At 45.0% G+C, this 21818-nt stretch overlaps 1 protein-coding gene across 2 annotated transcripts in view; it reads left to right on the forward strand.

Moving 5' to 3' along the window:
- The window catches only part of IGHMBP2 (immunoglobulin mu DNA binding protein 2), a 335240-nt gene that overhangs the window by 226634 nt on the left and 86788 nt on the right, over positions 1–21818 (forward strand). For both annotated transcript variants that reach the window (XM_086957844.1, XM_086957845.1), the window contains exon 12: positions 16537–16660. In XM_086957844.1, coding sequence (XP_086813970.1) covers positions 16537–16660 — 124 coding nt within the window. The remainder of the gene's footprint in view (positions 1–16536; positions 16661–21818) is intronic.

A 21818-nucleotide genomic window follows, 5' to 3' on the forward strand; every position in this document is an offset into this window, starting at 1 on the left:
AACCGGTCCCCGGTAGCTTGTTTCCTTCCCAGTGTAAGAATTGGCTTTTGTAGTTTGGTTTGCCCTGTTCCCATCATGCACTGGGACAGGAACAGACTAATTTGCATACAGCCAGGTTCTGAAACTGGGATGGTGCAGTGAGCTAAAAAACGGTGTTGGATCTAGCCCTGATCTCTTGACTGGGTGAGAGTATTCTGTTTAATTCAGAGACTCTGTCCCTCACCAACCCTTGTTGTAAATAATTTTGTCCACCCTAAGCGTGGAAGGGTATACTCAGATGTGAGTCCCTTGCTCATTGCACCATCAGGATTCAAGCAAGCCGGGCCGAAGAGGCTGAAATGCCAGAAACCGGCCCCCGGTAGCTTGTTTCCTTCCCAGTGTAAGAATTAGCTTTTGTAGTTTGGTTTGCCCTGTTCCCATCATGCACTGGGACAGGAACAGACTAATTTGCATACAGCCAGGTTCTGAAACTGGGATGGTGCAGTTAGCTAAAAAACGGTGTTGGATCTAGCCCTGATCTCTTGACTGGGTGAGAGTATTCTGTTTAATTCAGAGACTCTGTCCCTCACCAACCCTTGTTGTAAATAATTTTGTCCACCCTAAGCGTGGAAGGGTATACTCAGATGTGAGTCCCTTGCTCATTGCACCATCAGGATTCAAGCAAGCCGGGCCGAAGAGGCTGAAATGCCAGAAACCGGTCCCCGGTAGCTTGTTTCCTTCCCAGTGTAAGAATTGGCTTTTGTAGTTTGGTTTGCCCTGTTCCCATCATGCACTGGGACAGGAACAGACTAATTTGCATACAGCCAGGTTCTGAAACTGGGATGGTGCAGTGAGCTAAAAAACGGTGTTGGATCTAGCCCTGATCTCTTGACTGGGTGAGAGTATTCTGTTTAATTCAGAGACTCTGTCCCTCACCAACCCTTGTTGTAAATAATATAGCTTAGGCCTAGTTCAGCATGTAAGGAGAATGTCGGAGATGACTGGGGAACCGACAGTAAGGATCTAAGATACCTGTTTTCTACCACTTGTAAATTAATCACAGGGACACATCCCCATATAGCGGCCCCATAGGAGGCAATCGCTAAGCACTTGGATTTGTATATCTTAAGCATGGCCTCCATGGGCCTAGCTCCCAACCTCTTGGAAAAACTAAATAGGGCTGATGTGGATCTAGTAACAACATTGCACTTCTGTCTTAGCTGGGGACCCCAGTTGTCTTTCTCATCAAAGAGGACTCCCAAATAAGGAAAAGCCGGGACCCTCGTAACTTCCGCACCCATGCAAGTAAAACTTTTAACCTTACTAATCTTCCTTCTCGCCCCCGCCACCATGACATGAGATTTTTTGCTGTTAACTTTAAGATCAAGGGACTGCATGAAGCTGCCAAAACGATCCAATAGCCTCTGCAGACCCGTTCTGTACGTGCAAGTAAAACAGCGTCATCCGCGTACAGGAGGAACGGGATTCCCAATCCCCCTATACGCAGAGTGTCTGTTGTGGCCTTGGCAAGGGAATCTTCAAGGGCATTAATGTAAATCGTAAAAAGTAGAGGGGCCAGTATGCAACCTTGTCTGACCCGCCTCCTGGAGCTAAATTGGCCCGTGCACCGGCCTTCCTGCGTGACCCTCAGAGGCAGAAATATCCTGATGAAGGTCACTAAGGAAATTAATCAAAGGGGCCTCGATCCCTATTTCCCACAGTAGTTGCCACAGTTTTGATCGATTGACCAGATCGAATGCCGATGATAAGTCCATGAAACCCAAGTATAAAAGACCATCCTTTGCTATTGTATATTTACCTACAGGGAGGTTCAAATTTAGACATTGGTCCATGGTACTTCTATGTTCTCTAAAACCATATTGGAGGTTAGAGAACACCCCCCTGCCCGAAAGCCAATCTCACAGTTTCTGTAAAATCACTCTACCCATGATTTTTACAGCAGAATCTAACAGGGAGATTGGCCTATAGCAGGCGGGGTCCCCCCTATTCCCCTTTTTTAAAATGAGGACTATGACCGAGGTAGACCACGAGGGTGGAAAGCCTACTACAGATGACGCGTTAAAAACATTTGTCAGGATTTTTGCCCAAAGATGAGGGTACATTATATAGAGGTCCACAGGTACCCCATCCGGTCCTGGTGCCTTGTGTTTGAATGTATCTCTGATTGCCCTTTCTACATCGGCTACTACAAATACAACTGGATCAGTGGGGCTAGTGGTAACAGTGTTCCGGGACAGTGACTCCCAATGCTCCTTGTCATCATAGATGTTCTTAAAATGTTGGAGCCAAGTATCATCGGGTATTACACAGTCCATATCTAAATTATCATTATCAGTAAAAAACGGCTGATTTATTGTGGCCCAGAACTTCCTGCTATCCCTTAATATGTCAATAGATTGAAGGCTATCCCACGCCTCCTCTTTGATTTTGCGTTTGCACATACTAATGGCCGCGTTGTACTCCTTACGGAGGGAGGAGACTAGACCCCTATCCCTTGGTGATTGCTTAAGAGCCCCATGTGCCTTGGAACAACACTTATCAAACCATTTATTGGTCTTCCTTGTGCGTGCTCTACTATCTACCTGTAGTTTCTCGGCTATAGGTTTACAGACTGCTTCATAAGCTATTATGGTTTCAGTGGGTGAAGCAGCTCCATCCAGGCAGATAGCAAGATTTGCCTCGGTTTTGGAAGCAAGATCTTCAAAGAAAGCTTCTGGCACCACAAATTCCCATTTAATGCGTCTGCCTTGATCTTTTGTGGTTAAACCCGTTGACGTCCGGCTCCCTACATTAGTGACAAACAAACCCCCCGCCTCAATTTCCAACAGGACTGGGTTAAGGTCACTAAAAGTTGACATCACCACTCTATAACCCAAAGTCTTAGCCAGAACTATCGGAGATACAAAGATATAGTCAATCACTGAGTTAGCTCCACGACCTATAAAAGTGGGGGCCCTTTCCAGACCCTTCCCCCTACCAGGTTCCAGTAGATTCATATTGGAAAGGGCTTCCTCAAGAGCATCCCCCTGTTTACTATGCTCAAAATGAGGAGCCCCCCCATTCATTGACCACTCCTGATCCTCTCCATAACAGTCCCAAGGGCATGGATGTATATTAAAATCTCCAAGAAGTAAGACTTCTGGTCCACAAGTCTGATCTAACTTAAAAACTGACAAAAATTGATCCAAGGAGTTAACGTGTTCCGTCTGATGAGAGCCTTCCTTGGAATTATATAGGTTAATTAGCAAATATTTCTGTTGATCGGGGGCAATCCATTCGATTATAAGAAAATTAGAGGAGACCGCATCAAGTTTTTTAAAAGTGCCAGCTAAATTTAGCGAAATAAGAAAAAGCAAACCCCCCTTTGATCTTCCTGACGTTCCTGATACAGCTGGGATAGAAAAACTAAGGTAACCATCCAGAATGAAGCTTGGCACTACCTCCCAAGTTTCCTGAAAAGCAAGAATATGAAACTGCCTTACAAACTTCAGCCAAATGGGTTCTGTGGCTTTTGATCTAATGCCTGCCACATTCCAGCTCAAGAGTTTACAAGAAGTTCTCTCACTAGTAACTCCTACCACCATCCCTTTTTTTTAAAGAGGCCACAGGTAGTCAGTCATTGGACTCTCTCTGGCCAATAAAGAGTAGATCAGAAATTGGCAGGGAGCTGTCAAAGTTATCAGGGTCTAAAGTGGGCTTCGTCAGAAAAGGGAGACCTGGTTTGCATTGAAGGTGCACTAGAAAAGGAACCTTTGTTGAGGAGGACATTGATGATGTTGATAAAGGATGAGAGAGGGTCTCTCCTGAGAGATCTTGATGAAGGACAAGGGTAAGGCATTGCCTTTGAGGGTGATGGATTTGAGTGAACTAGGAAGGCTGAAAGATGCACAGGATGTCCACCATGGACATTATGTGAAGGGGTGTAATTTGTATTGTGAAATGTGATATTGGGGATTTGGGCAGAGGGTGATGCAATGCTTGATTATCGTGAATGCCATTTTGTTTCTGTTCAACATTGCAGTTCTGTCCTTTTTGCAATCTCACTTTACAAAATGTAGTACAGGCTTACCAGGAAAATACTTCCAAAAGGACAACAATTTTATAAATTTACTGAGTTTTATTTATTGATGAAACTGACATAAGTTAAGCAGTAACACTAAAGGACAATATAGTTTATCCTTGAATAATGTTTACATTGTGTCACTACAGTTTTAGAGTCAACATATTTGGAGTGAATGTTTAAAAAAAATAAAAAATAGGCCAACATACAGAAAATAGCTGAATCAGTCATACAAACTTACTTTGTCAAGACACTGCTGGTGTTCAAGAAGTTTTACATTGGTTAAATGTTTATTCCGATATTTGGGAAAAGTAGCCTCTCCATTGCCTAAGATACAGAGAATAGGTATAGTTGAATGGAGCCAGCCTCACTGTTCTTACCAAGTTGGTACTTGTGGCATTTGCATTGTCCTCAACCCTCTAATCACCTGTTTCTACTCATCTCCACTGTGTTCATGCACCGCTTCCTTTAACCACATCGCTGCTGTGGTTATTTTTCCCCTGTGCTGGAAATTGCCATTTTGCTGGTGTCATGACGAGCTCAGCTCGTCATCAGCACAGCTCAACTGTGCCTCATGACGAGCTGAGCTCGTCATGAGCATGGAAGGGGTTAACTACTGGTCAGCCAAATCTGGATAATAGGTCTCTACCGCTACCACCTAAGGCTCGAATGCTCAGCAGATAGAATAGCCACTCTCTAGAAATACACTATATTACACTAATATGTTGCATCCTCCCCAGCACACAAATGACAGCACCACACATAGAGCTCTGTTACACACGTCTTTATTCTTCGGCATGACACCTTTAACCGAACGCACTACGTCATAAACTTTATTGACCACACCCACCCAGATACCTCCCAAACTGTTTAACCAACTCTGTAAGGAGACCAGCAAGGACCACAAGTATCCTACTGCACATGATCACACAACACTACATCTCCCGCTTTGTTAAAATTAAAAGTATGGGCCACATATATACATAAGAGTTCCTCAATGAGTTGTTGAGGTTCTCGCACCTATCTTCCAGATCGAGTCGTACGAGAAGGAGGAGTTGCACTGGCATTGAAGATGTAGACTCCGATGTTTAACTTGGGCACTCTGGCGGACTTGTCTCACACGTAAGGTCTGGAGCTGAGGAATATTGAGTCAGATATTTAAAATGTGACTAGTCTCGCATAATGGACTTTCCAGGACGTTGAGCGGTCGCAATGTGTTCTTTACTTGTCACATCTCTCAATGTATGAGCACCAAACGGAGAGTCCGTCTTGTGCTTCCCTTTCTGTTTGACTAGGACACAGTCTCCTCCTTCGAAAACCGTATCCCGCGCACCTCTGCGCTACTCTACATAGGCCTTCATCTTGTTTTTGCAAGAAGTGTCCGTGACACGAATCTCATCAGTATCAATTACTCGACTAGTGATCTATTGTAGTAGCTTTGTCCCAGTAGCTCTCCCAAACAGCAAGGTGGCAGGGCTTTCGCCTGCTGTAGAATGGGGTGTTTACCATTGGGCAAGAGGAGCTGGACATAAGGTTGCATGAGATCGATTCCTTCAAGCGCAGCATGGTAAACCACTTTCTTCAGGGTGCCCTTAAATCGTTCATAAAAGGTATTTGCCTGTGGGCAGAGAGGTGTGCTTTTCTAATGCTTCATGTTCAGATGACTAAAAAAGTCCTTACACTATTCTTATAGAAGAGTGGACTGTTGTCAGATTTGAGAATAGAGGTAACACCCCACGCTGCAAAAATATCATCGAGCCCAACGTTGATAAATATTCCACTAACGGAAAACACGAGTACTAGTCAGTAAGTAACATGAGATGATAGCCATTGTTTAAAGGTGCAAAGAAATGAACTACAATTTTCTCCCCTGCTTGTTTGGGAAGGTCAGATATATTTAGCGGATGATGTGTTTTGGGATATTGGCAGTTAAACAGGTGACATGCTTTCAGTTCCTTCTCGGCTCTTTAATCAAGGCGAGGAAACTACATTCAGTCTCTGAGGGCCCTCTTGGTGGCTACAATGCCACAATGTCCTTTGTGTGCCAGTTCAATGACTTGTTGCCTCAAGCTCTCAAGTATGGCATTTCTGGAGCCTCTTAGTATAATACCTTCTTGCGTGACAGAAAGTTCTTCCTGCTCATTTTTGGAATTTTTTATATTCAACATCATGTGTGTGAAGTCGAGTATGTTTTCTCCTTGAGTGTAAGCATGTCTCTGTCTGTGTTAGTAGCAGCAATGATTTTTTCAATGGGTAGAGATGAAGGGGTGTTAGACTTTAGAATGAAATTGATACATGCTGCAGCCGCTTTGGCTATTTCTCTGGGACTTTGTAACAGCACTCGTAAGAAGTAATCTGCAGGGATTTGATCCTTCCGGCTGCTTATGCACATTTGTGTAATTGCATCCCCCACCTCTCGATGCAAGCAGGTGTCTTAGATTTCAGAAAATGGTGAGCAGTACCTGGTGGTCAGTCGCATAGGTGAAATACTTTCCAAATAGAAACACATACAAATTTTCATAAGCCCCACTGCAGCCTTCCTCTCTATTTTTTTCTGACTGGGAATAGGCATGTTCACTCTGGGATTGACTTCTGATAGTGGAGGCTACAGTGGGTCTCTGAGCATTTGGATGTCCATTCTGCTGAGCAAGAATCTTAACAACCACACTGGCCTTGCATGTACCACAATCTCAATATGTAGCTTTGGATAAAATAGGCTATTTGAGTTGTATTTTCAAAGGCGTGTTTGATTTTGTTGAAACTTTGGGCACATTAAGAGGACCACAAAGAAGAATATTCTTCTTTGTCAACTCCATTAATGGGGCAATCACCGTGGCAAAGTCACAAATGTATCTGGAGCAACAGTTGGCCATGCCTAAGAAATATTGCAGAATGGTTGCATTTTTCGGAGACAAGTGAATGACAATGCTTGTACTTTTTCATAGTCAGGAGTCATTCCCCCTTCAGAGAAAATATGCCCAAAGAATTTGAGCTTGGTCTTGTGAAATTCACACTTTTCTGCTTTTAAAGTGAGACCTGCATCAGCGAGCAGGCAACATACTTGTGTAAGTGCTTCATCATGCTCCTTTTGTGTGGCCCTAAATCCTAGTATTGCATCACTGCAGTTAAAATCATGTGTGACAGGTTGAATTATTCTGCGAATGACATCCTGAAAGATTTCTGCAGCCGACGACACACCAAAGCTGAGTCTTTTATATCTAAACAAACCAACATGTGTTGAAAAAGTAGTAATGTACCTACAGTTCTAGTCCAGCTCGAGTTGATGGTATCCTTTGTGTAAATCAAGATTGAAAAAGACTTTGGTGCCATTCAGCTGTGAAATCATGTCCGCTATGTGTGAATCTGAATGTCTTTCTCTATAGATTGCTTTGTTGGCCTGGCGCATATCAACACAAATGCAGACTACACCTCCATTATCTTTTTTTGGTACTACTACAATAGAAAAAGCCCATGCCGTCAGACCAGTAGAGCACTTGAGAATTGTCATGCTTTTTCAATGTTTCTAGTTCTTTCTCAGTGGCCTCCTGTAAATGAAAATCAATCCAACAGTGTCTCTGAGCAACACGACGAATGTCCTCATTAATGTGAAGTTGCACCTTCATTGTCTTAAGTTTCCCTAGTCCATGAAACAAAGATGGGAATTAATGTATTACTTCAGAATGTGCATTGAGGTTGTAGTTGTTGGATATCAGTCCCATGTCAGCAGCAGTGTTGAAACTGAATAGACATGCAGTCGATGAAGTAACTTTGAGGACATGAATTGGTGCTTGTGCAATGAAATAGAAGCAGCCCGTGTTTAAACCTTTGTTTTCATTGGCATTAGACGTGGTATTGGAGACAGTAGGTTGTATTTTTCTGTCAGCATGATATTGATCGATGCACCACTATCTATGATAAAAGTTATAGGGCAGCCTTTCACCTTTAGCGTGATCTAGTGTGATCTAGGGGCAATTTACAAATGAGTTTGATCGCTTCACGTGTCAATCTTTCTTTGACTCGTGTCCTTCTTTGCAGCAGCCAATCCTACATGTGCATGTTGTTCTGCGGTCGACATCATCATGGCACATCCCTCTTCTTCACTTTCACTTGATGATGATGTTGAAAAGCTTTTGGAGGATGAATTTGATGGCGATCTGCTTCTTTTAGTCTCTACTTGACTCAGTCGATGTTGACGTTTGGCCTTCTGAGCATGGTAGAATGCTTCTGACACTTTTTTGCACCCATGTTCTCTCCTCGTTGTTACACTTGGTTTCTCTTTCGCTTTGCAGAACGTTATAAAGTGGTTTCCTTTCCCACCCACAGCCTTTGCCTATTTGTCCAATGGCAGGACATTTACCTTTGTGTTGAAATGAGAATCCACAATGGAAACACAATTTCTTTTTCTTCTGGGACATCGTCTTATGGGCCTCCACTTTGTGTTTCTGCTAACTTTTCATGATAAATGCTGATTCCTTCTGAGCTGTTCCCGCTTCTATATCAGCAGCCTGTTTATCTGCATGTTCCTCAGCTCTTGCAGCTATGAGTACCTTTTCTTGACTGAGTGTCTCTCTATGCATGTGTCATCTGAATGAATCAGAGAGGCAACCATCGATGACTCTTAAATGCATGGCTTCTTCATCATTGAATTCACTGAACTTGCACTGCTTGATGAGGGGATCAAGTCTTTCGACAACCTCTGTCATCGTTTCACCAGCTTGCTGTCTTGCCTGGTTGAAAATGTACCTGTCATAGTCGACGTTCTGCATTGGATTTAACTTGGTTTCCAACGTTTCTTTGATTTGACGGTACGGTACTTCATTAGCTCGTGGTATTTTCTATATCATTTCTTTCACTCCATCACCTACAAGGTTTTTAAAGTATTTGATGTTCTTTTTGGTCATCTGCTTCTTCTAAGGCATCTATGAAATCATCAAACTGTTCAATACACGCAGTCCATCTGGCACCAATATTCTATAATATTTTTTAGAAACACAGCTGTACCGTATGTGGCTCTCTTTTCTGAAGCCATTGACAAATTTCAATTTGCCAGCTGGCTTTTCGTTAGATAGGGTGTCACAGGCTAAATTGCATGCATCAACCCCCAACCAGGCCCGATCCGAGGTCAAGTGGCAGTTCCTTTGTTTGCGCTGGTAGGTGTACTTTTACTCTTTATACCCGATTGTCACTGCCTTTAAAGTTTCTTTGTGCCTGGGTGTCTCTTCCTTTAGCACTTTCTTGCACCTGGCTGTCGCTGTCTTTTGCGCTTCCTCATACCAAGCTGTTGCTGCCTTTAGCGTTTCGATTTAATAAGGGGGTGGTGATGAACAGAGTGTCTGAGTTAAACAGACCACTCTTACCCAGTCCAAAGATCAGGGCTTGATCCATCACCGTTATTTATCTCACTGCCCCATCCCAGCTCAGAACCTGGCTATATGCAAATCAGTCTGTCCCTGGCCCAGTGCATCATGGGAACAGGGCAGACTAAACTACCAAGCCAATTCTTCACCAGAAAGGAGACAAGCTACCGGGGACCGGTTTCTGGCATTTCAGCCTTCTTCGGCCCGGCTTGCTTGAATCCTGATGGAGCAGTGAGAAAGGGACTCATGTCTGAGTATACCCTGCCACACCTATAGTGGCCAAAAACGATTTACAAAAAGGGGGGCGTTTCTGCTCTGTATGGACGATGTCTCTCTGTTACGCTGTGGTGCAGTATCTCTTTTTCTGCCTTACCAGTAGGCTTGTGGTGAGATTTCGGACTGTGCTCTACTATAGGGCCTTCACCTTCTTCGGAAGCCTATTGAAAGCTAGAGCTGTGCTTTGACTCCTCATACGCTAACCATAGACTATTTCTTGAGGAGCAAGTGGCACGCACAAGCAGTTTACTAGACCTCTGCAAACTCAGGGAGACTAGTCTTATTTGTTCGGGGTACATATCCCCTACTCGTCGCCAGTTGTCGTGTCTACCCCAACTCTGGAGCATTCAAATGAACATACCACACACGGACTTCAGTAACACACATCTTTATTCTTTGGCATGCCACCGTTACCTGAACCCACTACGTCATTATCACTATTGACCTCACCCTGATACCACTCAAACTGATTACGTAACTTTGTTAGGATTCCGGCAAGGACCACAAGGGTCCCACTGCACACTATCGCACGGCATTAGATAATATAGTGTTCTGCAGTGCATTTTTAGATTTTTGGTTTTGTTTCTGTAACTACTGCAGTACTTTCTAGGTACTAGTGCAATACTCTAAAAATATATAAAAAATATACATACATTTCCCAACTTATTGCCACTTTATTAAAGTGCATGGTGTTCCAAGGGCAATGCAATAATTAAGTCAAGTTTACCAAGCAATGCTAGGCCCTGTATTGGTTGGTAAATCTGGAGTTACGCAAAGCCACCTCAGTCGCTACCTTCAGTCATACTTTCCTGGCAAGGCGTTCCATGGGTGGAGCGTGAGTGGTCCCATGCATTCACCCAGGGATTTTGGTGCATTCCCAGATTTAGTAAGACTGACAAACCTAGGAATACCTCAAAATGCTATGCCTTCCCAGGGGAGGCACAAGGAAAAATATCTTTATTTCTCCTTGTTGTTTCCTCTTTATAACTTTGTTGCATTCTGCAGCTGACCTTGAAAGAGGAAAAAACCTCTAAGGATTGTTTTTGTGCCAGAAGGTGTCCCTTCCTGCATGAAAACAATCATCCTCCAACACAGGCACCCTTGCACCCTGGCACAAGTGTATGCACATAGGCGCTAGGCTGCCACAACTGCACCAGCGCAAGGAAAGCAGGAATGTGCCATATTTTGATAGTTATGGTGCACTCCTGCTTTCGCCATATCAAGCAATGCAGCAAAGCATAGTCTCTTGCTGCGTTCTTTTGCATGACATTCTAATAAATCTTCCCCTATGTGTTTTGTGAGTTCTAACTTAAACACTAATTAACCATGTAAGATCTACTGACCAGAATTAACCTTTCTACCATATATTCTGTTGTAACCTGTATTATATTTATGTGGTTACTTTCTGTTACTTTCTCCCTAGCTGCTTAGCCAGTGTGAATGTGATGCATTGAATGTTGGTGTGATGGTCTTGAATGGAATGTTTGGGTGCCTGGATGCTTAAGTGTGACAGTTGGAGTATAGGCTGAGCAGCAGGCAGGCAGCTCCTGGTGGGGCTGCATCTCTACAACTCAACTACTTGTAACTACAACTAATAAATCTACATAAAACTACATCTTGGCTACGGACCTCAACACTACATATTCCTACCAAATGTAATTTACATTTCTTCAGCCATTTTCACACCACATCGGATTAAACCAGATTCTACGAAACTCCACTGTACACCAATTCACTCGGACATCCCAATTCACTCTACACCACTCTTCTCTATGATCCTCCACTCTAAGAGATTGTACCACACGCCATACTCAGATGCCGGTCTTCTCTACTGTACCACTCCACTGTACTACAGGACACCCACTCCACGACGGTCCACTCCACTATACGCAGTCCTACTCTTCGCCACTCCTCTGTACCCAACTCCACTCTGCTTCTCTTCTGTACACTACTCCACTGTACGCCACTACTCTGTAAGCCACTCCGCTGCTCCTCTGTACGCCACTTCGCTCTATGCCACACCACATCACTCCACTGTATGCATCTCAGTACATTGTATGTCACTCTTCTCTACGACCCTCCACTCTAAGGCACTGTAGCACATGTGACTCTGAGACACCAGTCCACTCTACTGTACCACATACTTCGACAGTCCTTTATGCTATTCTACTCCACAACACTCCAGTCTATGCCTGTTAGACCCGGGACCCTGGCCGGCCAAGACTCGCGTCGAGGTCAGTCAGGGATCGCCAGTTCTAGGTGTCAGGGCAAGGGAGTCACACACCAAGGCAACCTCTACTCGCCCTCTAGGTAACGTGGCGCGAGCAGTCAAGGCTAAACTTGGAGGCGATGTAAGTTAAGTATTTGCGCACGCACCCCAGCAACAACACCCAAGGCCCACCACAAAGAAACACTCCACACAAGGTTATGTAAAAATAGCCTTTGTATTAGAATAAATATACATCAGATAAAACACACATCTTGTTACACTGTGCCAACAGGCACGGGCGGAATTTACAAGGGATATTTGTACAGGACAGGGCCACCTGGACCACTGTCAAGGGTATCAGCACTTTTAGAAATAATTACTGTAGCACAAGAATATAACAGTAGAGCATACAACCAGTAATCACTGGTAACAGGACCTCTCTAGCACCACCTGTACTAGGGAGAAAACAACCACCTACATGTCACAATACCTATAGGGGTGCAAGGATAAAACACATGATGTATCAACATTCAGAGGTGTAAAGGCACATGACGCATAACCAATACATTCAGAGGTGCAGAATCAATAACCATTACCCCATACTCACAAGTCACCACCTGTGACTGTCCCGGTGTCCCAATGTCAGGGCCTAAACGTGGCAGTTGTCCACTAAGTGCTGGACAACTGGAGCAGGGAAAGTTAGCACAGAGTTGGAGCCTCACTGGACTCCCAGACAAGAAATGACCCCCTCAGAGCCTCTCTCAGGCTTTCAGACCAGGGGGGGGGGACTCGAGCCTCTCAGGGCTCGCGAAGCAAAAGGCAGGCTGGAGCCTCTCCGGACTCCCAGCCAATGGTGCAGCCTCGCTGGGCTGTGGGGTCCCTCTCTCTGGGGACCCGGGGTACGGACAAATGCTCCTCAAGAGCCTCTCTCAGCTCTTCGTAGATGCGCCCACGAGCCCCTCTGGCTCGCTAGACAAGGGATGTGCGGGACGCTGGAGCCTCTCTGGGCTCTTCAATACACAATGCCCCCGAGCCCTCAGGCTCCAAAAACACAAAGGCGCGAGGTCGCGCTACAGAGAGGGGGCGGGGCGGACACCGGCAATGTGTCCCGACGCTCCCCCCCTCCTCTGCAGGCACCTACCGGTCTGGCGCTGGGCTTTCCAGCGGCGGCGGGTCTCTCCCGCTGGTCCCGGGGCTCTCCTCTCCTCTCGGGGAGCCTCAGCAGGCTCTCTCGCGGCTCGGCGAGGGAGGCGGGACTTCCGGTCGGCCTTTCCGGGGCCGCGCTCTGATTGGCCGGCCGGCCGGAGCACTTCCGGGTCGTCGCGGGCAGCGCGGCGGCCCGTTTTAGGCAGGCAGGCGGCTTCCCAGGATCCGAGGAGTGGGCTCCCTCGTGAATCCAATAAATCACGGACCCGGGGCAAAACAATACGGCAATGAGCGGGGTGGCACCCGCGCCGTCAAACCACCACACGGGGCGATCGGAGGCCGGGTGGGCACCGGCCTCTGCAGACCACAGCGCTCCCAAGCGCTGCAGGCACAAGTAAGCGCTCGTAAGCGCTAAACAGCAGCAAAAGGCGCTCCCAGGCGCTAGGGGTAAAATCCAGCGTTTCCAAGCGCTAGGCAGGCGATCTCAGCGCTCCTAGCGCTGAAGGGCAGAGAGCAGCGCTCTCAGGCTGCAGGCAATGAAGTCCTCAGTGCTCCCCAGGACTGGAGGACAGGACAGGGCTCCAGCAGGGCTGGAGGCAGGCAGGGGGGGCAAGGCTGGGCCAGAGCCAGCACACTGGGTCTCCAGGCAGGGAGACTCCCCAAGTGGCGGTCCTTCTGGCCCCAGCAGCGGCAAAAGCCCCCTCTGGCAGGATTCCAAAAGAAGAACAACATCTGTGGGGACACAGCCCCATTTTTATACACCTCATTCCTTTGTCTAAGGTGCAGGGTGGGGGAGAAACCAGTCGCAGCTGGTTCTGGAGCACTCTTGATGGCCCAACCACCCATTCCTTTCACTGGGGAGGCTAGGGTCATTAGACACACCACAGGGGGGCGGAGCCAGCATTGTGTGGGGAAAACCCAGCCCATCCAGGACCCAGGTACACTCCTCCCACACATCACTCATGCTAATCTCCCACTCACCACCGGGCAGACCCATCCAGACTTCCTGGAGCCTGGCATTCCAGCCAGCTCCAGCCAATCACGCTCCAGCACCCTCACTGTACACATATCTCAATGTCCAGAAGTAGCACTTCCCAACTAGACACACACATGCCGCAGACACCATCTTGCAGCATTCACTCTCACGAGTTTAGGCATACCAAACTCGAGCCTGCACTCCCCACGCATCAGGAACTACCAGGGACACACACATTCCCCATGCATTCCTATGGGAGGGCAGGCCAGCCATACTTCACGCACGCACTTTCACTCTGGGACTCAGGGGAAAGTGCGCAGAGACCCAAAAATCACTAACACAGGGTCACAAATAAGGCAAAAAGTCTAGGGGTGAACCTGCCCTGCGGGCCAAGTCCAACAATGCCCCTCCACTCTACCCAAGTCCACTCTACTCTGTGCCACTCCACTGCAACCCACTCTACTCTCCGCCACTCCTCTGTCCACCACTCCACTATATGCCACTCCTCGTTTCCACTCCACTCTCTGCCAGCTTTCTCTATGCCACTTTGCACTATGACCATAGGGCTATCTACGCCACTGCTCCTAGCTTTTTTTGTCTTGTATGGGTCCTTTTTGGATTTCCATCTTTTCTTTTATTCTCTTAAAACCTTTATTATTTTTTCCTATTGACAATTCTCTTTTTGTTTATTATTTGTTCAGTATCTTTTCTCTTTCATTTGATCTTCTTACATTTATTATGTTCTCCTCTTTCTGCATCACTCTTCCTCATTCTTTCATTCTCCCTTTTGCTCCATATTTTTTCTCTTGTGTTTTCTTCCCCTTTCTTTTTCTTCCATTCTTTAATTCTTTATCACATTTTCTTTATTTTGTTCTATTTTTCCTTATTTATTTTTCTCAATTTTTGTCTTTTCTTTTAGTCGCTAGTAATCATTTTTTTTCTCTCATTCTCCTTTTTCTTACTTTTCATAATTTATCATTGTATTTCTGAATAGCTGTGCTCTGGTCGCTTATCAGGCTTTTGCCTCCGATCCCACAGCTCTCTCGTCGTTTCCCCTGAGTGTTATTAATGAGTTTGTGTCTGCTTACCTGCAGGCAGAATGAGTTTGTGACCCGGTTTAGCAGCCCATCTGCTCGAGCGCAACCACCGTTACATCTGCTGATGTCAGGGAGATGGGTGAGGGGCTTCACAACACAGCTGAAGCCAACCTCAGCACGCTCCCTGGCCCTCTCCTTTACACACATTTTGCGCATGCTCGAGGAACACTCTTGGCCGGCGTCATTCAAACATATTCTGCGACACTGCAAAACTTGCCATGCACACTCTTGTTCACATATTGTATACTCTTCCCCACGTTCATAACGCCTTCAACCAGAAACATTTATAAACATAAAATAGTGTCTATGCTTATCCATGTTTACCTGTACTGCGCACTGTCTTGCTTGGATTGCTAGTCAATGCAGTTAGCGCATCCTTTGACATAAATGGAAGAATTCATTAACGTAGTTACTATGTGCAGGAATGCACAAATAATATAAGTTTTACTTGTTTTCTGTGTAATCTTAGGTTTGCAAATTGTTTGACAAGTGATCTTTCCTTAGCATAATACTCGGTTCAGACGCTGTAGCCACATTATTTTACACAGCAGCTACTTATAACTACTATTCTTCCTATACCTTAGGGTAGTGGCACTAGTAATCCTGTTTAAAGCAAGATAACCATGCTTATTTATTTATTCATTGAGCTTCTACCAGCTCAAATGAACCCTTTCACAATGCATTGCTGTACAAATAGTCGCCTAGACTGTGTGTAGTGGTTGGGTCAGTATTTAGTGTTGCTAGTGTACATAGCTGCTAAGTTTTCCAGTTCCAATGCTTGATGTCCTGCTCCAGTCCAATCCAGCATCCTCTGGATTAATCGAGTTAGCCATGGTTCTGGCAAAGTTAGTAGGAGGTTACTGATGACATAATTTGTGCTGAGTCTTGGCTTCTATGTTTGTTTAACTAACTCACTGAATTGCATGGCATCAGTGGTAGGAACATTTAAAGCATGGCCTCTGGTCATCTTATCCTAGGGATAATCTCTGTGCCTCCTTATTTCTGCCTGCGATCCAAGCATTCTTTTATTTATTGTTCATTTTTGTATAGCGGCTGTAGCAAAAAGGCGTCAGTACGCCTAATATATAATAATAGACTACGTGTAACCTATTGTTGAATTAGTCAAGAAAATGCATACTTATCTCAGATGAACACGGAATAAGTGTTTTTATTAACATTCAAAAACAACGGAGGTCAGGTAATGAGCTAATTACAGGAGGCAGCATTACAGATCAAGTTTGAATTATATTCATTATTGAGCACGATGTGTGAATTTCTCCGTTTCTTTTATTTTCAAACGATGCTGAAACTTGTATGCACTGAATGCAAGGGACAGTAAAACATTCAATTAGTCTATCATCGGACAATGTTTGTATAACTATCATTAACGCTGAAATTCTTTTGTTTTTTTTCAGGTGGACATGCTTAGAAAGCATCTTAGTCCTCGACATCCTGAACTAGAAATCAAGTCAGTTGATGGATTCCAAGGAAGAGAAAAGGAAGCTGTTGTGTTGTCTTTTGTGCGTTCTAACAAAAAAGGTATGTGTTGCCGGACCACTTACATGTTAGAAGGATTTCTGAGGACTACATCTTCTTGTGCATTCCTCACCTTATGAATTATCCTTCCAGGCTTCAGACTGGTCCGGTTTGCATTTCATTAGCAATGTCTCTCCAGTGCTGCAAGGCGGTGCCATGCAGCTTCAGCTGCAACTCCACCCCTGGTGTATAATAGGGGCAATCATTAACACTGTCCTCAGTTCCTGTTTTTCACACCTTATCAAAGCAGGTCTGCATCTCTCTTGCAGTGTCTTGTCTATGAAATGTCCTATTGCAGATGCTGCTAGAAGAGGTCCCTGTTTGATCCATATTACATCTGTCTGTGCTGTCTTTGATCAGAACACAACACTGTGACCTGTAACCCTGTATCTCCATGCACCCCATGCATACCCCTCTGGCTCTACTTTAAAAGTTTTGTCATTTATAACGGGTTAAATAAAAAGCAACGTAAGCCTTGGAAATTGAAATTGCTCTCTTCGTGAAGTCTTACGTTTTGACTCCGGTCTTGCAACCCATCTCCTGAGTCGCACAGCCCTTGCTTACATTTAACAAGGTACTGCTCGACCCTGCATGGAAAAAAAACTGTTTGGGCTCATTAGTCCACTGAAAGATACCCAGATACCATAGTCCTGCTCCTTGTGACTCGTATTTTTAGGTTTCGCCTTCACAGCACTTGCGATGTGCTTGAGAAATCTATTGTTTTTAATATAAATTTAAATGGGGCTTACATCCCGCCTTCTCTTTTTCCTGGCTTCAAATTTGTTCCTAGGGGTGGCACTTTTCCTCCATTTCTATTGGAGGTAGCATATGTTCCTACATTTACCAAAGCTTGTTCCTCATCTGCTTCTCTTATCAGTTTCCCATAGCCGAGATACTTATAACATCCGCTTTGGAATGCTTTTTTTCATAAAGTTTTCCCTCTTTTTGCTTTTTACTCTTGCCGCATATTTATACAGCAATTTATCACCTGGAGACATTCAGTGATTTGCATACAAACACAGGATTTTGCACCAAGTCAACAGGTCTGGCCACTGCGCCACATCCTCCCCACTCCGTGCTATTTGTCAGGGACCTCTTTCCTTTGTCCCGGGCGTTGAATGATGAAAACAGCTCTCATCACATAGGCGAAACCGATGCATTACCAAAGCTTGTTTGTCTTCTCACCCATCAATGGAAAATCTGATAGTCCAAGCTTCTTTCAAACGTGAATGCCTTTCCTACGGCATCTCCAAATAGTCAAAGGAGTGTGATTCTATTATCTGAACACTATTCACTTCCAATAGTGTCATCCTTCACAAAATTAGTGCAAACTGTCGTCCCAGCCAATACGTTCATGCCTTATGGTAGTTGCCAATTACGTACAATAATCAGCTTGCCAGAACCCATGAAAAAGCCATATTTATCAGGTAAATGGCTGTTTGGAGGGGTACAAACTTATCTTGAAGTGCGGCCTGAACTTTCCAGACACCATTGCTTCGTCCATGGGCATGGTTTTCATAGTACACCAACACAATTGGATGCTTTCACTAGATTCGCCGGAGGTGTTCAAGCCACAACTATGGAAATGCCCTTTGATGACAGCAAAACAAACAAGATGATGGACAGAATGTTGCTGACAGCTGATAGCCAGAAACTGGTCCTAGGATGCTTGATTCTGGTCCAGTTCAGACATGGCCATATGCAAATCAGTCTTGACCCTGTGCCTCATGGGAACAGTCCAGCACGAACTGCCAAGCCATGTCTTCCCTGGACCAGAATCAAGCATCCTAGCACCGGTTTCTGGCTATCAGCCGTTTTCAGCCAGGATAGCTTGACTCCAGTGGTGTAGTGAGCAAGGGTCCCTGGGCCATGTCTGAACTGAACTGGAGTGCCTTGGTGAGCAAAATAACGATGGATTAAACCCAGCTCTGTGACTAGGGTGAATGTTTTGCCATTGTGCAACATTCCGTCCATCATCTTGTGTGTTTTTCTGTTCACCCTATGTGGGAAGGGTTTGCCTAGACGTGGGTTCCATGCTCACTAAGCCACTGGAGTCAAGCTATCCTGGCTGAAGACGGCTGATAGCCAGAAACCGGTCCTAGGATGCTTGATTCCGGTCAAGGGAAGGCATGGCTTGGCAGTTTGGGCTGGACTGTTCCATGAGGCACAGGGTCAAGACTGATTTGCATATGGCCATGTCTGAACTGGGGCGGCTTGGTGAGCAAAATAATGATGGATTAAACCCAGATCTGTGACAAGGGGTGAATGTTTTGCCATTGTGCAACAATCCGTCAATCATCTTGTGTGTTTTGCTGTTCACCCTATGTGGGAAGTGTATGCCCAGACTTGGGTTCCGTGCTCACTAAGCCACTGGAGTCGAGCTATTCTGGCTGAAGACGTCTGATAACCAGAAACCGGTCCAAGGATGCTTGATACCAGTCCAGGGAAGACATGGCTTGGCAGTTCAGGCTGGACTGTTCCCATGAGGCACAGGGTCAAGACTGATTTGCATATGGCCATGTCTGAACTGGGGTGGCTTGGTGAGCAAAATAACAATGGATTAAACCCAGATCTGTGACTGGGGGTGAATGTTTTGCCATTGTGCAACATTCCGTCCATCATCTTGTGTGTTTTGCTTTGATGACAAGCAGCTCATCAGAGAGAAGCCCACCTCCTCCCCTTAATGTTTCAAAAACAGCAGAACTATAGCTCTCTTGCTGGACTAGACTCCAAAGGGAGACGTATTCATAATCACGGAAGGAAGTTGTTGGGGCTAATACATGGAAGCCTTGCCCTGCCAAGCAACTTTCTCTACTGGTCTAGACATTCCAGGAGCTCTCTCTCGCGTAAGGACTGGGGGAGGAGGGTGCTGAAGAAAGTGCCAATAGCAGTTTGAAAGTTTGAATAATAATAAACCATCATTAAAAACATATAACAATCTCATAAACCATCCTTTTAACATGACATCGTTACAAATTACCCTTGATGTTTAATGAACATTTTTAAAAAACATGCAATACCGATGAGAACATAAAAAAGATATAATCACCAAAAAAGCAATTGCCTTAGACCTTGACCAAATCTGAAATTTTAAAAGAACGTGCTTAAAAAAATATCACAGGTGATTAAATAACAAGGATAATCAGTAAGATCATTGCAAATAGAACATTTCGTTTAAAAAAACATGTTTACATATTCCATTATTATCTCTTATTCAATTCTACCATTTGAATTGTGAAAAAATTGGATTACAGCCATGCCACATTTTAAGTAGGTCAAAGCACATTTTGGGATGTCGAAGATCTGTAAGGTAGGCGAAATCCTCTGCATGACCAAGAGTATTAACTGTGAGCATAATAGAGTGTTTCTTACAAAGATATTCTATATTCAGTGTTTGGGAGGCAATAAAGGAGGATTCTCTCAGAGCGAGTTTATTAGGCAATGGAACCCATGTACTAAATATACCAAAAGTACTTTGAATAATTTTTATTTTATTAACTTTTTTAATAAGGCCCATGGCCCATTTCGTTTAATTTACGAGAATCTCTTCTCAACCTTATTTTGAGAAGATCCAATATCCACCATCTTGCACAGGATCTGTTTCCCTCAAAATCTCTTGAACTCCCACCCCTTGAGCCATCATCTTCTGGTGGGGTCTCCCATTTTTCCTCCATTTGGGAGACAGCTAAACAGCATGGGCTATGTTCTATCCTTCTTCCGGACCACCACCCTTTCACCACAATGTGGTCTTTGGCACATGCTGATATCTTGGAGGCTGACATTCTTGCCTTGCTGAGCAAAGGGACCATAGAAGCCCCTGGACGTAAGGAGTACATAATTCAGCTCCCCGATGAAGAACAGAGGTCTAGAACCCATCCTGGACCTGCACCCTCTGAACTTGACAAGTTCTGTATGCTGCCCCTGTGTCAAGTTCTAATGGCCCTGAATGAGAGGGGGGGGGGGGCATTTGGTGGTGTCCCTGCATCTTCAGTATGCTTACTCCCATCTTACATTCCTTCCCATTCGCTGATGTCAACTGAGGTACAACTGGAGGCAACCAGCACTATCTCCTATTCAGACTGATAACTGCTACACATATCTTTATAAAAGTGCTAGTGATTGTGGAAGTTTCATTTAGATGGTCGGGTGTATTTGAATATCTGGAAGACTGGCTAGTGAAAATGTCAAGGAATACATTCAGTGGACGATCATCATCACCCAAAAGTCTCACTCTCCCCAACACAGAGCTTAATTTTCATAGGGGTGGTAGGAGGAAGAAAGGGCTTCATAAGGGTTTTGTCTACTGACAAAATCATAGCTATTCAAGGACATTATTCAGAGGTTTCTGACTCAAACTCTGATTCCGGTACTGCAGGTCTTGCTTCTGCTTAGCCTCTTGCATTCTGTTGGTGCCATACATCAAATGACAGGGGAGGGCCCTTCACTGGTGCCTGAGTTCACAGTTGCAGCAGCATCCGGGAAGGCTCTTGGCCCATGTGCACATCTCTCTCCCTGGTCATCAAGATCTGCACTGGATGGCCTTATCCTCCAAATGTTTGGTGGGTCATTCTTTTTTCCTTTCACAGCTTCCAATACTGTATTCACGGACGCATCCTTACTAGCATGTGGTGCCCATCTGGTTGACATTGAAAGAGCAGGGCCTCTGGACCGCACCAATACAGCGCCTGCACTTAAATTTGCCTCAAGCTGCCGGTGGTCTGCATTGTTATAAATGTTTTTCGACCTTTCATCTCAGTGAACAACCTTCAGTTTCTGTCGGACGACATCACTATCACCCATTATGTCAATGGACAGAGCAGTGAGGTATCATTGATCCTATGCTGGAAGGTGAGCCATCTGTTGAGAAACCACAGGGATATTTTCCCAGCATCAACTCAACTTGTAGGCTCTCTCTTCCCAACATCCTGCGATTTGGATTGTACCTTGCTCTGCACTGTATGGTAGTGGTTACAGTTAAAGGCCTCTTGGCTGCCCTGTCTGCCTTCATGTATCTTCATAATCACCCTCTTTTATGGATACTTCTAATCATAGGTTACTTGCCTTAGAAATCTCTCCAGATACCAGGCTGGATCTGAAAACGTATTAGTTCCTGCATGATGACCATTGTCAGCAGTGACCTCCATTGCGACTCCATCTCACC

The sequence above is a fragment of the Lissotriton vulgaris genome, chromosome 2_1 (assembly GCF_964263255.1).
Source record: "Lissotriton vulgaris chromosome 2_1, aLisVul1.2, whole genome shotgun sequence".
NCBI classification, from domain to species: domain Eukaryota; kingdom Metazoa; phylum Chordata; class Amphibia; order Caudata; family Salamandridae; genus Lissotriton; species Lissotriton vulgaris.